This window comes from Mustelus asterias, chromosome 19 (assembly GCF_964213995.1).
Source record: "Mustelus asterias chromosome 19, sMusAst1.hap1.1, whole genome shotgun sequence".
Taxonomy (NCBI): domain Eukaryota; kingdom Metazoa; phylum Chordata; class Chondrichthyes; order Carcharhiniformes; family Triakidae; genus Mustelus; species Mustelus asterias.
In genome coordinates, this window is record NC_135819.1 from 11122290 (window position 1) to 11148490 (window position 26201).

At 53.8% G+C, this 26201-nt stretch overlaps 1 protein-coding gene across 1 annotated transcript in view; it reads right to left on the reverse strand.

Moving 5' to 3' along the window:
- LOC144507597 (uncharacterized) overlaps positions 1-26201 on the reverse strand; it is a 282765-nt gene that overhangs the window by 102639 nt on the left and 153925 nt on the right. Inside the window, exons 12-16 of the mRNA XM_078234752.1 lie at positions 14238-14312; positions 6766-6849; positions 5584-5640; positions 3940-3993; positions 2710-2763 (exon numbers count right to left, since the gene is read on the reverse strand). Coding sequence (XP_078090878.1) covers positions 2710-2763; positions 3940-3993; positions 5584-5640; positions 6766-6849; positions 14238-14312 — 324 coding nt within the window. The remainder of the gene's footprint in view (positions 1-2709; positions 2764-3939; positions 3994-5583; positions 5641-6765; positions 6850-14237; positions 14313-26201) is intronic.

Sequence of the window (26201 nt, forward strand, 5' to 3'; positions counted from 1 at the left end):
GCTGGGCTGAGGGGGAAGGGGGGTGAGGGGGAAGGGGGGGTGAGGGGGAAGGGGGGTGAGGGGGAAGGGGGGTGAGGGGGGGGTGTGATGGGGAGGCGGGAGGAGGGGGTGAGGGGGAGTGGAGAAGGGGGGAGAGTGGGAGGGGGATGAGGGGGAGGTGGAGAGGGGGGGGGTTGGAGACGGTTTAAGGAGAGTTGGATAAAGTTAGTGAGGGAGCCGGATGGAATGGGGGGGTGTGGATGACGGTGGGGTTGGATGAGGAAGGGAGGTAGAGAGTGAGAACAAAGTAGAGAGGGAACGAGAGGAGAGAGAAAGGGGAATGGAGAGCAGGACAGGGAGAAGAGAGGGACAATGAGCGCTGGAGACAGGTGCAGCATCAGAGGAGCGATGTGAAGCCAGTTCTTTTGTGAATGGCTGATTTGCGTGCGTATCTCGGGGAGACAGTTGCAGGCAGAGCTCACTGGCTTTGTACAGGAATGCACATGTTCACTGTATATAATCGCAGGCTGCAACGCAAAGTGTCAGCCAAGATTGGGGATTAGCGAGCAGCAGCTTGGAGCCCTGCCAGCTCGCTGTAAAGCCTGAGCCAAAGATGTCATATCATATACCATTCAGTGCGGATATCCGGGAAGCCAAGATCCCTGACGGCAGCTCACTGAGTGAACAGTGTCACAACACTTTCAACTTTCAATCCACTTCTTCTCAGCACCGGAGATTGGAGATGGCGGGTTGGAAAGGTTACCGATTATATTTCCTCACCATCAGGGTTCACACGAGGTTTAAAGTGTCGATGATGGAGGAACGCTTAACTCCCAGCCCCGAAATGCAGAGTTGATCAGGATAGCAAGATGGTAAAACCATCTGCAGCTTTTAATGTCACCAAAACCACAACTTTCAATCTTTCATTGGGCCGAATATCAGCGATAAGTCACGGTAGAGAAAGAGTGAATTGTGCAGGAGTGATGTGAATCCACCCGAGAGTAACCAGAATCCCTACAGTGCAGAGGGAGGCCATTCAGCCCATCAAGCCTGCACCGACCACAATCCAACGCAGGTCCTATCCCCATAACCCCACATATTTCCCTTGCTAACCTCCCTGACACTAAGGGGCAATTTTAGCATGGCCAATCTCGCATATCTTGGGACACTCGGGCAATTTTAGCATGGCCAATCCACCTAACCTGCACATCTTTGGACACTAAGGGACAATTTAACATGGCCAATCCACCTAACCTACACATCTTTGGACAATAAGGGGCAATTTAACATGGCCAATCCACCTAACCTACACATCTTTGGACACTAAGGGGCAATTTAGCATGGCCAATCCACCTAACCTACACATCTTTGGACACTAAGGGGCAATTTAGTATGGCCAATCCACCTAACCTGCACATCTTTGGACACTAAGGGACAATTTAACATGGCCAATCCACCTAACCTACACATCTTTGGACACTAAGGGGCAATTTAGCATGGCCAATCCACCTAACCTACACATCTTTGGACACTAAGGGGCAATTTAGTATGGCCAATCCACCTAACCTACACATCTTTGGACATTAAGGGGCAATTTAGCATGGCCAATCCACCTAACCAGCACATCTTTGGACACTAAGGGGCAATTTAGCATGGCCAATCCACCTAACCGGCACATCTTTGGACTGCGGGAGGAAACCGGAGCACCCAAAAGAAACCCATGCAGACAATTGGGCAGCACGGTGGCACAGTGGCTAGCACGCTTGCCTCACAACGCCAGAGACTTGGGTTCGATTTCCTGTCCCTCCACATTGTGTGGAGCTTGCACGTTAAGCTTATTTATTACTCACAAGTAGGCTTACATTAACACTGCAATGAAGTTACTGTGAAAATCCCCTAGTCGCCGCACTCCGGCGCCTGTTTGGGTAACACTGAGGGAGAATTTAGCACCTAACCAGCACGTCTTTCGGACTGCGGGAGGAAACCGGAGCATCCGGAGGAAACCCTTGCAGGGAGAACGTGCTGACTCCACACAGTCAGTGACCTGAGCCGGGAATCGAACCCGGGTCCTTGGCGCTGTGGGGCAGCAGTGCTAACCATTGTGCCACCGTCTGCCCATTGTTGAATACCAATTTATGTAAGATCTGAATTGCGAGCATGAACAGAGATAAGGATTTACTTGAGTTTAGATGCTTAAGAGATGATTTGATTGAAGTTTTAAGATAGGCTAGTTGGAGAGGAACTGTTCCTCTGGTTGGGACTAGGGCACAGAGTCTAAAGATTATCTTCCAGGAGTGAAATTAGGAAATACCCCTCCCCACAAGCAGTGGTAGAATTTGGAACTCTCCCCTGTAAATGGCAGTTCTGTTAAGTTCCTATAAACGCAATGAGGTTAACCACATCCTTGTGGTAGCGAGTTCCTCATTCTCACCACTCCCCTGATAAAAGGGGTTCTCCCACAGGATCAGATGTTGTGCACGCACTGGGGCTCATTTTCACCCCGTGGCAAGCTGCTGATGATGGAGCAGTGATCCGTTATAAACTCTGCTAAACCCTCCTCCCCAAAATGGCTCTGGACCAAGTGTTGGAAAATGGGATCAGAAGAGATAGGTGCCGGCGTAGACACAGTGGGCCGAATGGCCTCTTTCGTTGCTGTAATACAATGACCCTCTGAAAATGACTCCCCCCCCCGCCCCCCCAACCGGTTAATTTGAAGAAGGAGCCTCCTACCCTTCTTCCTGGTTTTCCTATCAGCCCCTTCTGTCCGGGAGAACCTGGGGGACCCTGGAATAGAAAAAAACAAGAGACTTGCATTGATATAGCACCTTTAACATCCTCAAAGTGTCCCCTCATTAACCATATTTGCAGCGTAGCCATTGTTGTAATGAAGGAAGATTGGAAATTAACTTGCGCACAGCAAGATCTCACAAAGGGCAACGTGATGGCAACACGATCGTCTGATTTACTGATGTTAAACGGGAGGAGTACAGCCGTGGTCCCTGAAGACAGTACCAGGAGATGTCCACCCCGGGAGGTCAGGACCTTGCCAAAGTCTGATCCAAAAGATGGCACCCAGTGACAATGCAGCACCCCCTCCGAAGGTGCAACAAGGTGTGTAAATTTTAACTCAGGGATGTGTTGTTGCAATTATACAGGGCCTTGGTGAGGCCACACCGAGAGTATTGTGTGCAGTTTTGGTCTCCTTTTCTGAGGAAGGATGTTCTTGCTCTCGAGGGAGTGCAGCGAAGGTTTACCAGGCTGATTCCGGGGATGGTGGGACTGATGTATGAGGAGAGATTGACTAGGTTAGGATTGTTTTTGCTGGAGTTCAGACAAATGAGGGGGGTACTCATAGAGACTTATAAAATTATAACAGGACCAGATAGGGTAGATGCAGGGAGGATGTTCCCAATGGTGGGGGGAGTCCAGAACCAAGGGTCTGAGGATTCGGGGTAGACCATTTAGGACGGAGATGAGGAGACATTTCTTCACCCAAAGAGTGGTGAGCCTGTGGAATTCATCACCACAGGAAGTAGTTGATGCCAAAACATTGAATGTATTCAAGAGGCGGCTCTTGGGGATCAAAGGTTATGGGGAGAAAGCAGGATTAGGCTATTGAGTTGGATGATCAGCCATGATGGTGATGAATGGCGGAGCAGGCTCGAAGGGCCGAATGGCCTCCTGCTGCTCCTATCTTCCATGTTTTCCCATTACTGCTCAAGGCAGCCCCCATTGTCTTCTGGCTCCTTTGAAAGTTCTCCAAGAGATGTTTCAGTTTTATTGTGGGGGAAGGATGTTTTGGGGGTGGGTGGGGGGTGGGGGCGGGGGGGTGGAATCCCTTCCACTGATTCACAGCGTCTTTCAGTCTGTCCCCCTCCGAGTTGTCCCGGCACACTCCCCGCTTGTGTACTGAACCAATCCTCATTGTTGGTTATCATCACGCACGGTTTTGGCATTTACCTGCGGGCCCATATCTCCAGCATCTCCTTTCTGCCCTTCGTTACCAGGGAGACCCTGTAAGGGGGGGCGGGGGTGAGAAAGAAAACATTAAAGTAAGTCCAATCGGCAGCCATCTTTGTTCTCCCTTGACCCACTCGATGGGCGGGATTTTCCAGCCTTCCTCACCCCCAAGGCCGGAAAGTCCCGTCCGAGGTCCACAGACCTTCGCACGGTGCGTCTCCCGCCTGCTACCATTCCTGTGGCACAGGAAAATCCCGCCCGCTGGGTCCCACCGACTTTGTTACACGGACTCGATGGAATTCAGGAAGAATTTTCAATAGAAAATGGCCGGAATGTTCTGGCTGTCCAGACCGGCGGGATGTTCTGGACGCACCCTCTGCCGCGGATTTCCCGGCAGGGTGGGGTCGATGGGACGTCCCATTAACCGCGGCGGGACCTGAAGATCCCACCACCGACGCGCCGCCTCCCGCCCTGAGAAACACTCGGCGGGAAGACCAGAGAATCCCCCACCCCCGCCCAATAGAAAATAGATGATTTTAAAGTGACCCTTCTCCCACTGTGTCTTTTGCCAATAACCTCTGACCTGGAAAGGGAAGGAAGCTGTTTCAGTCCTCCCTTCCCATCTCAAGTGGACGGCAGCGGTAAGATTTGACCAAAGGGCATCACAGAAAAAAGGACAACTCCCAGCACCAAACTGTAGACAGAGAGCCAATAGGGATCTTGGAGCCAATTACCCACGCTCCCTCTCAGCTGGTGACGGAGAGGGTCTAATGTTCTTCATCGCCCACTAGATCATTCACTCCTCCATGTTGAATTTGACCCCTAGACGGTGCCCAAGGGTAGACTGGAGATTCTTCAGCTCTTCCCTACCACTGGGGTGGCACGATGGCACAGTGGTTGGCACTGCTACCTCATAGTGCCAGGGACCCAGATTCAATTCCAGCCTCAGGTGACTGTGTGGATTTTCCTGTTCTTCCCGTGTCTGCGGAGGTTTCTTCCCACACTCCAAAGATGTGCGGGTTAGGTGAATTGGCCATGTTAAATTGCACCCTAGTGTCCAAAGATGTACGGTTAGGTGGATTAGTCATGCTAAATTGCCCCTTAGTGTCCAAAGATGTGCAGGTTAGGTGGATAGGCCATGCTAAATTGTCCCTTAATGTCCAAAGATGTGCAGGTTAGGTGGATAGGCCATGCTAAATTGTCCCTTAATGTCCAAAGATGTGCAGGTTGGGTGGATTGGCCATGCTAAATTGTCCCTTAATGTCCAAAGATGCGCAGATTGGGTGGATTGGCCATGCTAAATTGTCCCTTAGTGTCCAAAGATGCGCAGGTTGGGTGGATTGGCCATGCTAAATTGTCCCTTAATGTCCAAAGATGCGCAGGTTGGGTGGATTGGCCATGCTAAATTGTCCCTTGATGACCCAAACGTGATGAACACTACACTACAGAAACACTCAGGGGTTCTCATGATTGTCGGGAGAAATATTGAGAAGGCCCGAACACGTTCACAACCGATTATTGGAACCGACTGAAGTAGAAAAACGATCAACAACCTCTCCAAATCAGAGGCTCAACTGAAACAGTACCATCATTCAACGTGTGATCTCCCAACTATTCCCGTCACTGATCAAACCTCGTGCTCACCATTGGGCCTGATCTTCCCGTGAGGCCTATCGAACCTGGCGGACCCTTCATTGCAAGCTGGAGATAAACACAAGAGAGAGAGACAGTGAGTTTCAAGCAAGTCAGTCTAGAAAGGCCAAGACTTCGGGGTGGCCTGCCAGCGGGATTTTAAGGTTACGAAAGGGTTTGATAGGGTAGATGGACAGACGCTTCCCACCCGCCAGAAGACCAAAGCTTGGGCATCATAAAATCTAAGGCAGCCAACAATAAATCCAGTTGAAAATTCAGGAAGGACCACGTTATCCAGTGACTTCCACATTCTCACCATTCTCCGTCATAAATATTGAATTTTTAAAAATTAGTTCATGGGACATGGGTGTCGCTGGCTGGGCCAGCATTTATTGCCCATCCCTAGTTGCCCTTGGAGGGCAGTTGCGTGTCAACCACATTGCTGTGGCTCTGGAGTCACATGTCGGCCAGACCAGGTAAGGACGGCAGATTTCCTTCCGTAAAGGACATTAGTGAATCAGATGGGTTTTCCCAACAATCGACAATGGTTTCATGGTCATCAGCAGATTCTTAATTCCAGATTTTTAAAAATTGAATTCAAATTTCACCATCTGCCGTGGCGGGATTCGAACCCGGTTCCCGAGAACATTAGCTGAGTTTCTGGATGAATAGCCTAGCGATAATACCACTCGCCCATCGCCTTCCCAGTGGGGAGGTGAATGAATTGTGTGGCTGCACCGAAGAGACAGTTGGATAAAACGGAGGGTAACGGGTATAAAAGGACATGTAAATTGAGTGAGATAGGGTGGGAAGGAGTCTCATGTATAAACACCAGGACTGGTCAGATGGGCTGAATGGCCTGTTTCTGTGCATGAATGTATCTCTCCGTGTTCTGGGCGGGAGAAACAGGTGACATGCTTCTTGGAACGGTGGGGCTTTTGGATGACCTGGGGGAAGGTTCAGTCCTGGTCTTGAGGATATTATTATGGATCGGTCCCTTATTTATTGGAACATTGGGAACATGAGGCCGTTTGGCCCCTTGGGGCTGTTCTGTCATTCAATGCGAACATTGCTGATCAGCCTTGGCTCTGTTAATCCTTAAAGCGTGCACTAGGCAAGACTCTTCGTTATCAAAGGCTGGGAGGTTGCTGAAAGTCTTGGATTGAGGTCTGTGGCTGCTCCACCATCACTTACCCTTGCTTGTTGGAGGATGGATTGAGCTTGATATTCTTGGGCTGAAACAACAGGACCCTTTGCCCCATCTCCACCATACTGGAACTGTAAATACAAAAGGCAAGACTGCAGTCAACACCCACATTTTTAAAAAAAAGTTTATTAGTGACACAAGCAGGCTTACATTAACACTACAATGAAGTTACTGTGAAAATCCCCTAGTCACCACACTCCGGCACCTGTTCGGGTTACACTGAGGGAGAATTTAGCACGGCCAACGCACCCTAACCAGCACGGCTTTCAGACTGCGGGAGGAAACCAGAGCAGCCGGAGGAAACCCACGCAGATACGGGGAGAATGTGCAAACTCCACACAGACAGTGACCCAAGCCGGGAATTGAACCCAGGTCCCTGGTGCTGTGAGGCAACAGTGCTAACCACTGTGCCACCTTTGCTTGATACAATTCCACCGTCACTGAATCACAGAATTGTTACAGGGGAAGGGTGTAGCTGGGCAAGGGAGTTGGTGCAGCTGTGATGGGTTGAATGGCCTCCGCCTGCACTGTCAGGATTCCATGGTAAAGCCCCCATATAGCTTGCTATCCTGATATCTACATCATTCTCATCTTCCTTCAATAGTTATGTCTCGTGTTCAAGTAAATATTATCCCGTGTACGACTCTCCCCCCAGTGTCTGTAATTCAGTGTAACTCTCTCCCCGGTGCCCGATAGTCAGTGTAACTCTCTCCCAGTGCCCGATAGTCAGTGTAACTCTCTCCCCGGTGCCCGTTAGTCAGTGTAATTCTCTCCCTGGTGCCTGTTACTCAGTGCAACTCTCTCCCTGGTGCCTGTTACTCAGTGTAACTCTCTCCCCGGTGCCCGTTAGTCAGTGTAACTCTCTCCCTGGTGCCTGTTACTCAGTGTAACTCTCTCCCCAGTGCCTATTACTCAGTGTAACTCTCTCCCTGGTGCCTGTTACTCAGTGTAACTCTCTCCCTGGTGCCCGTTAGTCAGTGTAACTCTCTCCCTGGTGCCTGTTACTCAGTGTAACTCTCTCCCCGGTGCCCGTTAGTCAGTGTAACTCTCTCCCTGGTGCCTGTTACTCAGTGCAACTCTCTCCCTGGTGCCTGTTACTCAGTGTAACTCTCTCCCCAGTGCCTGTTACTCAGTGTAACTCTCTCCCTGGTGCCCGTTAGTCAGTGTAACTCTCTCCCTGGTGCCTGTTACTCAGTGTAACTCTCTCCCCAGTGCCTGTTACTCAGTGTAACTCTCTCCCTGGTGCCTGTTACTCAGTGTAACTCTCTCCCTGGTGCCTGTTACTCAGTGTAACTCTCTCCCTGGTGCCCGTTAGTCAGTGTAACTCTCTCCCTGGTGCCTGTTACTCAGTGTAACTCTCTCCCCGGTGCCCGTTAGTCAGTGTAACTCTCTCCCTGGTGCCTGTTACTCAGTGCAACTCTCTCCCTGGTCCCTGTTACTCAGTGTAACTCTCTCCCTGGTGCCTGTTACTCAGTGCAACTCTCTCCCTGGTGCCTGTTACTCAGTGTAACTCTCTCCCTGGTGCCTGTTACTCAGTTCAACTCTCTCCCTGGTGCCTGTTAGTCAGTGTAACTCTCTGACCCGGTGCCTGTTACTCAGTGTAACTCTCTCCCTGGTGCCTGTTAGTCAGTGTAACTCTCTCCCCGGTGCCTGTTACTCAGTGTAACTCTCTCCCTGGTGCCTGTTAGTCAGTGTAACTCTCTCCCCGGTGCCTGTTACTCAGTGTAACTCTCTCCCTGGTGCCTGTTAGTCAGTGTAACTCTCTCCCCGGTGCCTGTTACTCAGTGTAATTCTCTCCCTGGTGCCTGTTAGTCAGTGTAACTCTCTCCCCGGTGCCCGTTAGTCAGTGTAACTCTCTCCCTGGTGCCTGTTACTCAGTGTAACTCTCTCCCTGGTGCCTGTTACTCAGTGCAACTCTCTCCCTGGTGCCTGTTACTCAGTGTAACTCTCTCCCTGGTGCCTGTTACTCAGTGTAACTCTCTCCCCGGTGCCTGTTACTCAGTGTAACTCTCTCCCTGGTGCCTGTTAGTCAGTGTAACTCTCTCCCCGGTGCCTGTTACTCAGTGTAATTCTCTCCCTGGTGCCTGTTAGTCAGTGTAACTCTCTCCCCGGTGCCCGTTAGTCAGTGTAACTCTCTCCCTGGTGCCCGTTACTCAGTGTAACTCTCTCCCTGGTGCCTGTTACTCAGTTCAACTCTCTCCCTGGTGCCTGTTAGTCAGTGTAACTCTCTGACCCGGTGCCTGTTACTCAGTGTAACTCTCTCCCTGGTGCCTGTTAGTCAGTGTAACTCTCTCCCTGGTGCCTGTTAGTCAGTGTAACTCTCTCCCTGGTGCCTGTTAGTCAGTGTAACTCTCTCCCCGGTGCCTGTTAGTCAGTGTAACTCTCTCCCTGGTGCCTGTTACTCAGTGTAACTCTCTCCCTGGTGCCTGTTAGTCAGTGTAACTCTCTCCCCGGTGCCCGTTAGTCAGTGCAGTATCTGTTACTCAGTTTAGCTCTCTCTCCCCAGCGATATACTACTCATACTCAAGCCCATCCCTACAATTTTCAGAAGCCGTGCTGTTCTAAGTTCAAGAAAGAAAAAAGACAAATGTCTTTTAGAATCTGACAGGAGAAGACGATTAACCCTTTGGAGGGAGGCAGGAGTCCTCCCCACTGCACTGGTGAGTTCTGACTCCTCAAGAGCGTGGCTATAATAGATTGCCTGGTCCTTATCACTCAGCTGTCTGTGGGATCTTGCTGTGTATGGATGTTTTCGATATTATGTCAGTGACTAAAGGTGTTTAACTGGATATAAAGCACTCCAGGATGTCTAATGGTCACAAAGGACTTGATATAAACACAAGTCTTTCTTTCGGATCCTTTGGAGTTAACCCTGGTTAAGAGATCGCCACATAAAACACGAACCAGCCTCCCCGTGGTTCGGCGCTGTGTTTGCCTGCTTATTTTTTGTTTCAGATTTCCAGCACTCGTGGTTTTCTCAATCTCCATCAATCATACCCTCACGTCAACGCAACCCATTTCTAACAGGGACTGTGTGTGTGTGTGTTTGAACAGCCTGGAGCCAGTGTCTCTGATGGCCATTTATCTGAACAACCATCACATCGTGGCATTATCTACTTCACTTCATGAAGGCCTAAAGGCTGCACATTATCCAGTTAAGTTGGAGGTTTAGCGTAACCGGGTAGGTATTAGTCAGGCGAGGGGAGGCAGCGATCGCCATGCCAACGGAGGAATCCTGAGGGAAAGCTCATGTGACGGATTATTGAATCACAGGGAGGTAATTTCTGGAACGGCGAGTTTGTTGCACACGGGAACTTCCGCCCAACACATCATCCACAACCAATGAACAGAAACATAAGCAGTCCATCTTTTTTTTTGTAAGAACAAGCAGTTGAGGAAGTAACATTGGCCAGGATCATAGAATCCCTACAGTGCAGAAGGAGGCCATTTGGCCCATCGCGACTGAACCAACAACAATCCCACCCAGACCCTATCCTCATAACCCTACGTTTACCCTGCTGCCTCACAGTGCCAGGGGCCCGGGTTCAATTCCCGGCTTGGGTGATTGTCTATGTGGGGTCTGCACGTTCTCCCCGTGTCTGCGTGGGTTTCCTCTGGGTGCTCCGGTTTCCTCCCACAGTCTGAAAGATGTGCCGGTTAGGGTGCATTAGCCGTGCTAAATTCTCCCTCAGTGTACCCGAACAGGCGCCGGGAGTGTGGCGACTGGGGGATTTTCACAGTAACTTCATAGCAGTGTTAATATAAGCCGACTTGTGACACTAATAAATAGACTCCAAACTTAAAACTTGAAAAGGCACGTCGTTGGATCAGAGCTTCATCTGACAGGAGACTATTTCCAGATCAGTGTGAGTCACATGACTCACCTCAATAAGCGAATCGAAATGGAAAATAGAAAGAAGGTACTAAACCGAGGGTCCTTTATTGCACAGAGCCTCTGGAGACGCCTGTAATTAAATTGTAACATCTCTTGAAATTCTACCGGAGGTAATAACACTCCGCCAGATAACAAGCTGTCAATCTCCACGCTGGAAAGCAAAGAGGGTCACGGAAGGTGAAATAACACTCTTGCTTTCTTGGTGACCCAACGACAAGTGTGGCCCAATCGAGGGCAGCCGCCCCCCCCCGCTCTCCAATCTATGGCAACCTGGACCCCCCCCCCCAATCACAACTTCAGAACAGACGCAGACTGCCCCAGTCTCCTGACTTTCGGAGCCTCGGGAGAGTCCCGACTCTGAGGACCTGGAACCAATTTTTTTTCCTGTCAATCAAGGTACACATTCACAGCAGCAAAAGAAGAAGAACAGAAATTCTCCCCGTCAAGAATTGAGCTACGACGTCTGTGGCTGATTTTTTTTTAATGTGTTTTGAGCTGAAGAGAAGTGTTTAGTGCTTCTCTGAGGTAATTCATTTTGAAGTCGGCAGGAAGAATAATTCCGGGCTCGATAAGCTGGGCGGCCTAAATTCAATTTTCAGCTGTCAAAAAGTGATCTCTCACTATTTCATCTAGGTTACATTCTACTTAGCTCCGAGACAAGAGGAGAAATAATGATGTCTTGATTATTATGGAATGGAGGGGTGGGGGGGGAAGAGGGGAAACACATCAAGGGCGGCGCGGTGGCACAGTGGTTAGCACTGCTGACTCGCAGTGCCAGGGACCTGGGTTCGATTCCCGGCATTGGGTCACTGCCTGTGTGGAGTTTGCACATTCTACCCATGTCTGCGTGGGTTTCCTCCCAGTGCTCCGGTTTCCTCCCACACTCCAAAAGACAAAGAACAAAGAAAATTACAGCACAGGAACAGGCCCTTCGGCCCTCCAAGCCTGCACCGACCATGCTGCCCGACTGAACTAAAACCCCCCTACCCTTCCGGGGACCCTATCCCTCTATTCCCATTCTATTCATGTATTTGTCCAGATGCCCCTTAAAAGTCACTATCGTATCTGCTTCCACCACCTCCTCTGGCAGCGAGTTCCAGGCACCCACCACCCTCTGTATAAAAAACTTGCCTCGTACATCTCCTTTAAACCTTGCTCCTCGCACCTTAAACCTATGCCCCCTGGGCTTTGGTTAAGGGCAGCATGGTGGCACAGTGGTTAATGGTGCTGCCTCACAGTGCCAGGGGCCCGGGTTCAATTCCCAGCTTGGGTCACTGTCTGTGCGGAGTCTGCACGTTCTCCCTCGTGTTGGTTAGGCGCATTGGCCATGCTAAACTCTCCCTCAGTGTACCCGAACAGGTGCCAGAGAGTGGTAACTAAGGGATTTTCACACAAGCTTCATTGCAGTGTTAATATAAGCCTACTTGTGAGACTAATAATCAAACTTTAAGACTGTCTGTGCGGAGTCTGCACGTTCTCCCCGTGTCTGCGTGGGTTTCCTCCACGTTCTCTGGTTTCCTCCCACAGTCCAAAGATGTGTAGGTTAGGCAGATTGGCCATGCTAAATTGCCCCTTAGTGTCCAAAGATGTGCAGGTTAGGTGGATTGGCCGTGCTAAATTGCCCCTTAGTGTCCAAAGATGTGCAGGTTAGGTGGATTGGCCATGCTAAATTGCCCCTTAGTGTCCAAAGATGTGCAGGTTAGGTGGATTGGCCATGCTAAATTGCCCCTTAGTGTCCAAAGATGTGCAGGTTAGGGGGATTGGCCATGCTAAATGCACAGGGTTATGGGGGTGGGGTGGGGTGGATCTGGGTAAAATGCTCTTTTGTAGAATCAGTGCAGACTCGATGGGCCGAACAGCCTTCTTATGCACTGTAGGGATTCGATGCGAGGGTCGTGAGGAGTTTTGCTCAAATGCTACCAGCAGCGAGGGGATTTCCAATTGAGGCTGGTGAGGCTGGAGAGGGTGGAGTGGGTGGGGTTGTTCTCCTTGGAGCAGAGAAGTACAAGGGGAAACTCAACTGAAGCTTTGAACATCATGAAAGTTTTTTTTGATACAGTGTACAGGGCAAAACTGCCTCTGGAAGCGGGAAGGTCTGCGGGCAGGGGGCTCTGATATCAAATTATTGGGTAAGGAGGAGGTGGGAGCAAAACGAGGAGAGCCTTTTTTAAACTTGGTAAGTTTATTTTAATGATTATTCTTTTAATGGATGTGGGCGTCACTGGCTGGGCGGCATTATACATGATGTGGAGATGCCGGCGTTGGACTGGGGTAAACACAGTAAGAGTTTTAACAACGCCAGGTTAAAGTCCAACAGGTTTATTTGGTAGCAAATAGCATTGTACACCCATCCCTAATTGTCCTTGAACGGAGTTGCTTGCTCGACCATTCCAGAGGATATATAAGAGTCAATCCGGAAAAATCCTGGAATTCCCTCCCTAAATGGTCAACCCACAGCACGTGGACTGCAGCGATTCAAGAAGGCAGCCCACCCCCACCTTCTCAAGGGCAACTAGGGATGGGTAATAAGTGCTGGCCCAGCCAGCGACACCCACGTCCCACGAATGAATAAAAGAAAATTGGTGTGACTCTGGAGTCACGTTGGCCAGACCGGGTAAGGACGGCAGATTTCCTTCCCTAAAGAGACATTAGTGAACCAGATGGGCTTTTTAACTAACTATCACTCACCTGATGAAGGAGCAGTGTTCCAAAAGCTCGTGATTCCAAATAAACTTGTTGGACTTTAACCTGGTGTCGTGAGACTTCTTACTGTGCCCCACCCCAGTCCAACACCGGCATCTCCAAAGCATAACTAACAAAAATGATTAGGATTTGGAAGGTACGGTGGCACAGCGGTTAGCACTGCTGCCTCACAGCGCCAGAGACCCGGGTTCGATTCCCGGCTTGGGTCACTGTCTGTGTGGAGTTTGCACGTTCTCCCCCGTGTCTGCGTGGGTTTCCTCCGGGTGCTCCGGTTTCCTCCCACACTCCAAAGATGCGTGGGTTAGGTGGATTGGCCGTGCTAAATTGCCCCTTAGTGTCAGGGGGACTAGCGAGAGTCAATGCATGGGGTTATGGGGATGGGGCCTGGGTGGGAAAGTGGTCGGTGCAGACTCGATGGGCCGAATGGCCTCCTTCCGTACTGTAGGATTCTAGGGAGGGGATTCCAGGATGCAGATTTAATTGTGACTGTCAAAAGGGAATTGATAAAGGAGAGAGAAAAAAATTGCGGGGCTACGGAGGGAAAGCAAAGGAAAGTGGGACTAATTGGATAGCTGTTTCCAAACGGCCAGCACTGGCGCTGTGGGCCGAGTGGCCTCCTTCTCTTCCGTACCATTCTACATTCCCTTTAAAAATCACACGTGAACAATGATTTGCCTTTTCACTCATACCCGGGACACGAGCATCGCTGGCAAGATTATCATTCACCGCCCGTCGCTCGAGATAGTTGGCGGTAAGTCGCCCCCTCGAACCGCCGCAGTGCGTGCGGGGAAGTTGCGTCACGGCGCAGGAGCACGGAGATCGCTGCCCCGTTAAGACCCGGGCACGGTTCGCAAAACTCACCGGTAACATCAACATGGTCCCAGGGGGGCCTTGTAAACCGTCAACACCTGGGAGTCCAGGACGTCCTGGGGGACCCTGTGTTCAAACAGCGTTTGGGAAAGAGAGAGAGAGAAACATAGTGAGACATTTTTCATAAATGAGATGCCATGTTACAAGTAACGGAGGTCAGGTAGAGACACGCTAACAGCATAAGAAACATATAAATGCCCGGAGGACAGGCTGGCTGATACCGCAGTCATGTTCCACACGCTTCACTATCTGTCAGTGGAATGATTAATATTTTACCTCACGTCAGTCAGACATGCCAAGCGGCTTTGCCTTCGACACATTTCAGAGCTGTATGACAACATTTCCACCGAGGTTCAGTCACAAGAAATAAATCAGGGTGTGCGTGTTGCCCCAACAGGCAGCACTGCCTGAATTCAGAAAGCGGAGTTGAGGTGTGTGTATATCGCTGTGCAGAGTGTGAGTCTGCCCACTGACAAGGAGTGTGTGAGAGTGAGTGTGCGGGAGAGAGAGTGAGTGTGCGGGAGAGAGAGAGTGAGTGTGCGGGAGAGAGAGAGTGAGTGTGCGGGAGAGAGAGAGTGAGTGTGCGGGAGAGAGAGTGAGTGTGCGCGAGAGAGAGAGTGAGTGCGCGCGAGAGAGAGTGAGTGCGCGCGGGAGAGAGTGCGAGTGCGCGGGAGAGAGTGCGAGTGCGCGGGAGAGGGTGCGAGTGCGCGCGAGAGGGAGCGAGTGCGCGCGGGAGGGAGCGAGTGCGCGCGGGAGGGAGCGAGTGCGCGCGGGAGGGAGCGAGTGCGCGCGGGAGGGAGCGAGTGCGCGCGGGAGGGAGCGAGTGCGCGCGAGAGGGAGCGAGTGCGCGCGAGAGGGAGCGAGTGCGCGCGAGAGGGTGCGAGTGCGCGGGAGAGGGAGCGAGTGCGCGCGGGAGGGAGCGAGTGCGCGCGGGAGGGAGCGAGTGCGCGCGGGAGGGAGCGAGTGCGCGCGGGAGGGAGCGAGTGCGCGCGAGAGGGAGCGAGTGCGCGCGAGAGGGAGCGAGTGCGCGCGAGAGGGAGCGAGTGCGCGCGAGAGGGAGCGAGTGCGCGCGAGAGGGAGCGAGTGCGCGCGAGAGGGAGCGAGTGCGCGCGAGAGGGAGCGAGTGCGCGCGAGAGGGAGCGAGTGCGCGCGAGAGGGAGCGAGTGCGCGCGAGAGGGAGCGAGTGCGCGCGAGAGGGAGCGAGTGCGCGCGAGAGGGAGAGAGTGCGCGCGAGAGGGAGCGAGTGCGCGCGAGAGGGAGCGAGTGCGCGCGAGAGGGAGCGAGTGCGCGCGAGAGGGAGCGAGTGCGCGCGAGAGGGAGCGAGTGCGCGCGAGAGGGAGCGAGTGCGCGCGAGAGGGAGCGAGTGCGCGCGAGAGGGAGCGAGTGCGCGCGAGAGGGAGCGAGTGCGCGCGAGAGGGAGCGAGTGCGCGCGAGAGGGAGCGAGTGCGCGCGAGAGGGAGCGAGTGCGCGCGAGAGGGAGCGAGTGCGCGCGAGAGGGAGCGAGTGCGCGCGAGAGGGAGCGAGTGCGCGCGAGAGGGAGCGAGTGCGCGCGAGAGGGAGCGAGTGCGCGCGAGAGGGAGCGAGTGCGCGCGAGAGGGAGCGAGTGCGCGCGAGAGGGAGCGAGTGCGCGCGAGAGGGAGCGAGTGCGCGCGAGAGGGAGCGAGTGCGCGCGAGAGGGAGCGAGTGCGCGCGAGAGGGAGCGAGTGCGCGCGAGAGGGAGCGAGTGCGCGCGAGAGGGAGCGAGTGCGCGCGAGAGGGAGCGAGTGCGCGCGAGCGGGAGCGAGTGCGCGCGAGAGGGAGCGAGTGCGCGCGAGCGGGAGCGAGTGCGCGCGAGCGGGAGCGAGTGCGCGCGAGCGGGAGCGAGTGCGCGCGAGAGGGAGCGAGTGCGCGCGAGCGGGAGCGAGTGCGCGCGAGCGGGAGCGAGTGCGCGCGAGAGGGAGCGAGTGCGCGCGAGAGGGAGCGAGTGCGCGCGAGCGGGAGCGAGTGCGCGCGAGAGGGAGCGAGTGCGCGCGAGAGGGAGCGAGTGCGCGCGAGAGGGAGCGAGTGCGCGCGAGAGGGAGCGAGTGCGCGCGAGAGGGAGCGAGTGCGCGCGAGAGGGAGCGAGTGCGCGCGAGAGGGAGCGAGTGCGCGCGAGAGGGAGCGAGTGCGCGCGAGAGGGAGCGAGTGCGCGCGAGAGGGAGCGAGTGCGCGCGAGAGGGAGCGAGTGCGCGCGAGAGGGAGCGAGTGCGCGCGAGAGGGAGCGAGTGCGCGCGAGAGGGAGCGAGTGCGCGCGAGAGGGAGCGAGTGCGCGCGAGAGGGAGCGAGTGCGCGCGAGCGGGAGCGAGTGCGCGCGAGAGGGAGCGAGTGCGCGCGAGAGGGAGCGAGTGCGCGCGAGAGGGAGCGAGTGCGCGCGAGAGGGAGCGAGTGCGCGCGAGAGGGAGCGAGTGCGCGCGAGAGGGAGCGAGTGCGCGCGAGAGGGAGCGAGTGCGCGCGAGAGGGAGCGAGTGCGCGCGAGAGGGAGCGAGTGCGCGCGAGAGGGAGCGAGTGCGCGCGAGAGGGAGCGAGTGCGCGCGAGAGGGAGCGAGTGCGCGCGAGAGGGAGCGAGTGCGCGCGAGAGGGAGCGAGTGCGCGCGAGAGGGAGCGAGTGCGCGCGAGAGGGAGCGAGTGCGCGCGAGAGGGAGCGAGTGCGCGCGAGAGGGAGCGAGTGCGCGCGAGAGGGAGCGAGTGCGCGCGAGAGGGAGCGAGTGCGCGCGAGAGGGAGCGAGTGCGCGCGAGAGGGATCGAGTGCGCGCGAGAGGGAGCGAGTGCGCGCGAGAGGGAGCGAGTGCGCGCGAGAGGGAGCGAGTGCGCGCGAGAGGGAGCGAGTGCGCGCGAGAGGGAGCGAGTGCGCGCGAGAGGGAGCGAGTGCGCGCGAGAGGGAGCGAGTGCGCGCGAGAGGGAGCGAGTGCGCGCGAGAGGGAGCGAGTGCGCGCGAGAGGGAGCGAGTGCGCGCGAGAGGGAGCGAGTGCGCGCGAGAGGGAGCGAGTGCGCGCGAGAGGAGCGAGTGCGCGCGAGAGGGAGCGAGTGCGCGCGAGAGGGAGCGAGTGCGCGCGAGAGGAGCGAGTGCGCGCGAGAGGGAGCGAGAGTGCGCGCGAGAGGGAGCGAGTGCGCGCGAGAGGGAGCGAGTGCGCGCGAGCGGGAGCGAGTGCGCGCGAGAGGGAGCGAGTGCGCGCGAGAGGGAGCGAGTGCGCGCGAGAGGGAGCGAGTGCGCGCGAGAGGGAGCGAGTGCGCGCGAGAGGGAGCGAGTGCGCGCGAGAGGGAGCGAGTGCGCGCGAGAGGGAGCGAGTGCGCGCGAGAGGGAGCGAGTGCGCGCGAGAGGGAGCGAGTGCGCGCGAGAGGGAGCGAGTGCGCGCGAGAGGGAGCGAGTGCGCGCGAGAGAGAGTGTGTGTGCGCGAGAGAGAGTGTGTGTGCGCGAGAGAGAGTGTGTGCGCGAGAGAGAGTGAGTGTGCATGAGAGAGAGTGAATGTGAGAGTGTGTGTGTGAGTGTGCAAGAGAGATAGTGAGTGAGTGTGAGAGAGAGTGAGTGAGTGAGTGTGAGAGAGAGAGAGAGAGTGTGTGAGAGAGAGAGTGTGAGAGAGAGAGAGAGTGTGAGAGAGAGAGAGAGAGTGAGAGAGAGAGAGAGTGTGTGAGAGAGAGAGTGTGTGAGAGAGAGAGTGTATGAGAGAGAGAGTGTATGAGAGAGAGAGTGTGTGAGAGAGAGAGTGTGTGTGAGAGAGGGCGTGAGAGAGTGAGAGTCTGAGAGTGTGAGTGTGTGTGTGATAGTGAGAGAGTGTGAGAGAGAGTGTGAGAGTGAGTGTGCGAGTGAGAGAGAGAGAGAGAGAGAGAGAGTGTGTGTTTAAGAGTGAGAGCAAGTGTGAGTGTGTGTGCGTGTACAACTCCTCACCCTGCATGAGTGGCGATAAGGGTGTCTCACCCCAGAGGCACATAGGCCCAGTGAGTTCTTTCATGTGACAGTTCGATTCAGCGGCTAAGATACAGAACACATAACAGTTTGGCCAACCAGGACCTTAGAAAGGCAGGGGGCATGAATTAATACCCAAGGGTCAGGGGTTAAGAACGTGTAAACACCCCAGGGTCAGAGGGCAATGGGAATGTGTAAACACCCCAGGGTCAGAGGTTAAGAAAGTGTAAGTACTCTAGGGTCAGAGGTTAATGGGAATGTGTAAATACCCCAGGGTTAGGGGTTAAGAATGTGTAAGTACTCTAGGGTCAGAGGTTAATGGGAATGTGTAAATACCCCAGGGTCAGGGGTCAATGGGAATGTGTAAATACCCCCCCAGGGTCAGGGGTCAATGGGAATGTGTAAATATCCAGAGTCAGGTGTCAACGGGAATGTGTAAATACCCCAGGGTCAGGGGTTAAGAATGTGTAAGTACTCTAGGGTCAGAGGTTAATGGGAATGTGTAAATACCCCAGGGTCAGGGGTCAATGGGAATGTGTAAATACCCCCCAGGGTCAGGGGTCAACGGGAATGTGTAAATACCCCAGGGTCAGGTGTCAACGGGAATGTGTAAATACCCCAGGGTCAGGTGTCAACGGGAATGTGTAAACACCCCAGGGTTGGGGTTTGACTGGACGGAGGCACCAACGTCAGGAAGACTGAGAAACTCGGTACAAAATAAAAAATACAGACACTAAATCCAGAATGAGAAAGTCTGACAAATAAGCAGTGAGGATAAAAGAGTGAAGGGATGTTACGAGTATCACAAGCTGAGTTCACTCCGATTGTCACTGTTTCCGTACAGAGATTCACAATGTTTTGTGGCGCTCAGAAGCTGTTTCCCAAAGGCTCCTGCATTTAGACTCATTTTCCCTCCGTCCGCTGGAATTGGCAGCTCGATATCCAGTGCCCAGGGGTCACAACAGTGCAAACCACATGTCACAAATCCAGGAAGGCCCGTCATTGACGCACGAGAGCAAAGGCCTCCCCCGCCGAACTGCCGAGGCAATTTTCCACATCCCTCTCTCAAAGGAAATAAAGCAAACCTGACAAAACTCATCTGTCCTTTTACGCTCTCTCTCATTCTCACTCGCTCTCTCTTCTTCTCTCGAAAGGCTAGGTGGGAAGATCTAATCAAGGCAGGCTTCGATTTCCTGTGAAGGCCCCAGATAGTTTCAACCGAGGAAAACCACCCACTACCCGCAAAAAAAATAATAATTCTGACTGGAAGTTGTAATGCAAATGAGAAACATACCCAGAGAAGGAATCGGGGGGGCGGGTTGGGGGGAAACGGCTGGACAGCTGGTGGGCAGCCCAGATGTGATTGAGTTTCCATCAATGGCTACAGGAGCTAAGATTTCCTTTTCCAATTAAGAATAAAAGGCCCCCCGGAGGCAAGCTGCCACTGATCGGAAACATCTGAGAACTTGCATCCGCACTTAATGACAAAAGGGGACAATCTGTTCGTCGGTACGTTCACATGGTCGGGGTGTGTGGGTCTGGAAAACAGTCAACAAACTGAGCAGTTTGCAGCATGCAATTTAATTCGTATAGGGAGGCCATTGTCTCTGCGTTCATTCCCTGGGAGATGGGGAGGCCATTGTCTCTGCGTTCATTCCCTGGGTGATGGGGAGGCCATTGTCTCTGCGTTCACTCCCTGGGTGATGGGGAGGCCATTGTCTCTGCGTTCATTCCCTGGGTGATGGGGCGGCCATTGTCTCTGCGTTCACTCCCTGGGTGATGGGGAGGCCATTGTCTCTGCGTTCACTCCCTGGGTGATGGGGAGGCCATTGTCTCTGCGTTCACTCCCTGGGTGATGGGGAGGCCATTGTCTCTGCGTTCACTCCCTGGGTGATGGGGCGGCCATTGTCTCTGCGTTCACTCCCTGGGCGATGGGGAGGCCATTGTCTCTGCGTTCATTCCCTGGGTGATGGGGAGGCCATTGTCTCTGCGTTCACTCCCTGGGTGATGGGGCGGCCATTGTCTCTGCGTTCACTCCCTGGGTGATGGGGCGGCCATTGTCTCTGCGTTCACTCCCTGGGCGATGGGGCGGCCATTGTCTCTGCATTCATTCCCTGGGTGATGGGCCAGCCATGTCTTTGCGTTTGTTCCCTGGGCGATGGGGCGGCCATTGTCTCTGCGTTCGTACCCTGGGCAATTTCAATGGAACCTTTGTCCGAAGTTCGGCAACAATTAGCAGGCAACTCCGCGTGGTGAGGGTCTCCGTAACTTTCACCCACCCCAAAAAAAAAAGGTCGTCCTTTGTCTCCTGAAGTTCGGCTGGAGACATTGACGTCCGGCCCACAACTACACACCGGGAAAGGGATAAACCAACACTGGAACTCCTTTGCCCTGATGGTAGGGTCAGTGCTAAGGCGACACCAGGCAGAGACAAAAGAGGAGTTAAAGGCAGATGGGCGGGAGCGATCATATCTTCTCGCCCCCACTGCTCGATGGGTGGGGCGTGCTGGTAGGATCATGAGAGCCGGAAAATTGGGTTTGCGTGCATGCACAATGGTGCTCTCTGCTGCAATCTGCGGCTTTTTGGATGAGATTAGGCCCTACCCCTCCCTCTGCTGGTGGGAAACAGATGTTGCTTCATTTTATTCCTCAGAGTGAGGCAAGGTTGGAATTATAACTCGCCCAAAAAAGAGGGCGCGATTCTCTCCCCCTTTTATGCTCGCTCGGCACTTAGAATCTATTTGGCAAGGTCGTCTCCAGAGTTACTTCACCTGAGGCCGTGTTGCCGGGGGGAGGGAGGGGGCGCGCGGAATATTGCCAATGACATGGATTCGATATGGAATAAATATTGGGCTTTTCACATCCTCGGAATTCTCCAAAACGTGTTACAAGTCCAGCGAGTTACTCATGAAGACTTATGGTTCGCATGCTGAGAAAATGGATGCTCTTCTGAATGGAAGGTTCTGAGAAGTGGGCGGCACGGTGGCACAGTGGTGAGCACTGCTGCCTCACAGCTCCAGGGACCTGGGTTCGATTCCCGGCTTGGGTCACTGTCTGTGTGGAGTTTGCACATTCTCCCCGTGTCTGCGTGGGTTTCCTCCAGGTGCTCCGGTTTCCTCCCACAGTCCAAAGATGTGCAGGTCAGGTTGTTTGTACATACTAAATTAATAGGTTGATAGGTTAGAGGGATTAGCAGGGTAACTAAGCGGGGATAGGGGCTGGGTGGGATTGATGTTGGTGCAGACTCGATGGGCCGAATGGCCTCCTTCTGCACCGTAGGGGTTCTATGATTTCTAAGTTTGTGTACGCACCAAGGCGGCACAGTGGTTAGCACTGCTGCCTCACAGCGCCAGAGATCCGGGTTCAATTCCAGCCTCGGGTCGCTGTCTGTGTGGAGTTTACACATTCTCCCCGTGTCTGTGTGGGTTTCCTCCGGGTGCTCCAGTTTCCTCCCACAGTCCAAAGATGTGCAGGTTAGGTGGATTGGCTATGCTAAATTGCCCCTTACTGTCCAAAGATGTGCAGGTTAGGTGGATTGGCCATGCTAAATTGCCCCTTAATGTCCAAAGATGTGCAGGGTAGGTGGATTGGCCATGCTAAATTGCCCCTTCGTGTCCCAAGATGTGTAGGTCAGGGGGATTAGTGGGGTAAATACATGAGGTTACAGGGATGGCAGGCCTGGGTAAGATGCTCTCTCGGAGAGTTGGTGCAGAAGCGATGGGACGAATGGCCTCCTTCTACACTGCAGGAATTTGAAGATTCTAAGGTGTCGGGATGACGGGACCGAGTCTAAGAAAGAATCCTACAGCATTCTCACCAAATAACCTGGCCTTTTAGCGATGGGACAGTTTCGATACCCCAATCAGACGTGGGAGTGACTTGCTTGCAACTGACTTGGGTAAGGAAGTGGTAGTGATAGTGTACACACCAGAGCACGGATCAGTCTGATCTAAACCAGATGACTCTTAAAACACTTTTTGGATTATAGCCCGTAGGTTTTTAACATGCCAAGGTGCTCACATCATAAAGATGGGAATTGGGGGGGGGGGTGGCGTTTCAGTTGGAGTTACCAATCCAAAACTAGGGACCATCAATATTAGAGAGTCACCCATAAATGCAGACGGGGAATTCAGTAGGGACATCTTTACACAGAGAGTGCGGAGAATGTGAAACTTGCTCCCACAGAGAGTGGATGAGGTGAATGGTGTAGCTACATTTAAGGGCAAGGTAGATAAACGCATGAGGGAGAAAGGAATGGAAGGTTAGGCCGGTAGGACGAGATAAAGGGTGGTAACCCTTGAATGGGACAATCCTTTGAGGGTCACGTGATCAGGCCGGACCCCCATGAAGAGGCCACACGGGAAGAAGGGCCAATCGGGTGCAAGGGGAGAATCCTCAGTTGGTGAGGGGAAGAGAGCGGAGGTGTGCACTAGTTCTGTCAGACTCCTATCTTGTACGTCAACTCAGTTGGCTGGTTAGTGACACAGGGCAGCGCCAAAAGCGTGGGGTCAATTCCCGTACCGGCTGAGGTTATCCACGAAGGCCCCGTCTTCATTAACCTTGCCCTTTCGCGTGCAAGGTGTGGTGATCCTCAGGTTAAATCCACCACCAGTCAGCTCTCCCCCTCAAAGGGGACAGCAGCCTGCGGTCATCTGGGACCATAGCAGCTTTACATGTATTAAATTAGTTAATAAACTGTTTCTCACTGAAGCCAGAATAAGCCACCTCCCAATTTATTACACTGGCGACGAGGATAAACCAAGTCGTAAGGAGATCGCAGTTAGAGGGGAAGGAGAGTGATTGTCGAAGCCAAGAAGAAACAGGTACGGGACGCCTCCCGAATTACTGCACGGGGCAAGATGGGAGGAGATTCACGAGGAGCTGCTACGGTTCAGTTGGGCCGAATGGCCTGTTTGTGAGCCGTAATTTCCTCAAGAGTGTCCATGCAACAGAAATGTAAGAATAAACAAAGCCTGAGGGTGCTTCGGAACCTGCAGATCAGCTCTTAATCCGAGAACGATGCAGTCTTGTTACATTTCTATATATAGTTACACTGTTCGGGCGACATTTGTCAAACGTGGGCATTTTTCAGAAGTGAGCAAGGACTGGTGAGATAAACACAATAGGCTGAGAGACACTTACATCTAAATTAAACTCTAAATAATGAGTTGAACATTTAAAGCTCCCAGCCACAGACGTCCCACAGGGGGTTACACATGTTCCCCTTGTGTGGAGAGGGTCTGGCTTCATCCCTCAGAACATATCTTCAGGCAGCTGTCAGTGAGATGGCTCTGCTTATCACAGAGAGAGGCAGAGAGAGGCAGGGAGACACAGAGAGAGAGACACAGAGAGAGAGACACAGAGAGAGAGACACAGAGAGAGAGACACAGAGAGAGAGACACAGAGAGAGAGACACAGAGAGAGAGACGCGCAGAGAGAGAGACGCGCAGAGAGAGAGACGCGCAGAGAGAGAGACGCGCAGAGAGAGAGACGCGCAGAGAGAGAGACGCGCAGAGAGAGAGACGCGCAGAGAGAGAGACGCGCAGAGAGAGAGACGCGCAGAGAGAGAGACGCGGAGAGAGAGGGACACACAGAGAGGGACACACAGAGAGGGACACACAGAGAGGGACACACAGAGAGGGACACACAGAGAGGGACACACAGAGAGGGACACACAGAGAGGGACACACAGAGAGGGACACACAGAGAGGGACACACAGAGAGAGACACACAGAGAGAGACACACAGAGAGAGACACACAGAGAGAGACACACAGAGAGAGACACACAGAGAGAGACACACAGAGAGAGACACACAGAGAGAGACACACAGAGAGAGACACACAGAGAGAGACACACAGAGAGAGACACACAGAGAGAGACACACAGAGAGAGACACACAGACACACAGAGGCACAGAGACAGAGAGAGAGAGAGAGACACACAGAGACAGAGACGGAGGGAGAGAGACGGAGGGAGAGAGACGGAGGGAGAGAGACGGAGGGAGAGAGACGGAGGGAGAGAGACGGAGGGAGAGAGACGGAGGGAGAGAGACGGAGGGAGAGAGACGGAGGGAGAGAGACGGAGGGAGAGAGACGGAGGGAGAGAGACGGAGGGAGAGAGACGGAGGGAGAGAGACGGAGGGAGAGAGACGGAGGGAGAGAGACGGAGGGAGAGAGACGGAGGGAGAGAGACGGAGGGAGAGAGACGGAGGGAGAGAGACGGAGGGAGAGAGACGGAGGGAGAGAGACGGAGGGAGAGAGACGGAGGGAGAGAGACGGAGGGAGAGAGACGGAGGGAGAGAGACGGAGGGAGAGAGACGGAGGGAGAGAGACGGAGGGAGAGAGACGGAGGGAGAGAGACGGAGGGAGAGAGACGGAGGGAGAGAGACGGAGGGAGAGAGACGGAGGGAGAGAGACGGAGGGAGAGAGACGGAGGGAGAGAGACGGAGGGAGAGAGACGGAGGGAGAGAGACGGAGGGAGAGAGACGGAGGGAGAGAGACGGAGGGAGAGAGACGGAGGGAGAGAGACGGAGGGAGAGAGACGGAGGGAGAGAGACGGAGGGAGAGAGACGGAGGGAGAGAGACGGAGGGAGAGAGACGGAGGGAGAGAGACGGAGGGAGAGAGACGGAGGGAGAGAGACGGAGGGAGAGAGACGGAGGGAGAGAGACGGAGGGAGAGAGACGGAGGGAGAGAGACGGAGGGAGAGAGACGGAGGGAGAGAGACGGAGGGAGAGAGACGGAGGGAGAGAGACGGAGGGAGAGAGACGGAGGGAGAGAGACGGAGGGAGAGAGACGGAGGGAGAGAGACGGAGGGAGAGAGACGGAGGGAGAGAGACGGAGGGAGAGAGACGGAGGGAGAGAGACGGAGGGAGAGAGACGGAGGGAGAGACAGAGACAGAGAGAGAGACAGAGACAGAGACAGAGACAGAGACAGAGAGAGAAACAGAGAGAGAAACAGAGAGAGAGACAGAGAGAGAGACAGAGAGAGAGACAGAGAGAGAGACAGAGAGAGAGACAGAGAGAGAGACAGAGAGAGAGACAGAGAGAGAGACAGAGAGAGAGACAGAGAGAGAGACAGAGAGAGAGACAGAGAGAGAGACAGAGAGAGAGACAGAGAGAGAGACAGAGAGAGAGACACACACACAGAGACACGTGCACAGAGACATACACACAGTGAGAGAGAAAGAGAAGAGAAAGAAATAAAGGGAATGAAAAAGATGGAGAAATAAAGGGGAAATTGATGGTGAGAATAAAGAGAGAAACCAACACAAATAGAAAGAACAAGATTGATCGGGACGGACTGAGGGAGAATAATTCAATCATCAGGATTTGTTTATATTTTTAAAATTCAATAATTCGATCAGATACACTAATTGCCTGACACATCCTGGCGTGAACCATCTCAGATGTCCCAAAATGCTGCTGAGAGTGAGTGGTGAGTTACACGGGGTTTGGGGGATCTGTCCAGGGTGTCTACGCTGGCCTCCCGTCGGCCCCTGATACTTACCTCAAAGACACATCATTCTGTCTCAAATCGCTGGCTTTGTTGCTTTGCCATTGCAGTACGTGGCATTCTGCACTGCGCTTTGGAGGGGAAGGTGCCTGTATGTGTCTCAAACCATCCATCAGCTCAAAGTCATCTGTCTGGAATGGTCGCCATTCTCAACGCTGAGGGGCAGTAACACAGAGCTGTCCAGCATATGGTATCTGTGGTGCAAGGCAGAGGGAAGAGCATTGGAGAACACACGGAAGTTCCTTGGTCCTGGGGGAAGATGTTCTGCCACCTCATTCCTCTCAGGGGTTCTCAATGACCTCTGCTGCCCTCAAGAGCCACTCCACAACACCTGCCTCAGATCTGTTGATCTCCAACTCCCTATCCATGCGAGAATCCCGCTGTATCCACGGTGACCGGCCTAGCAACCAGGGGGAGGTTAAAAATAACATGCCTCAACTCATCATCATCACCATCTGCCTCCCTCCCTCAAGAGAGTTCAACAGCCCAGCCAAGCATTCAATCCACGCGCGACTAGGGTA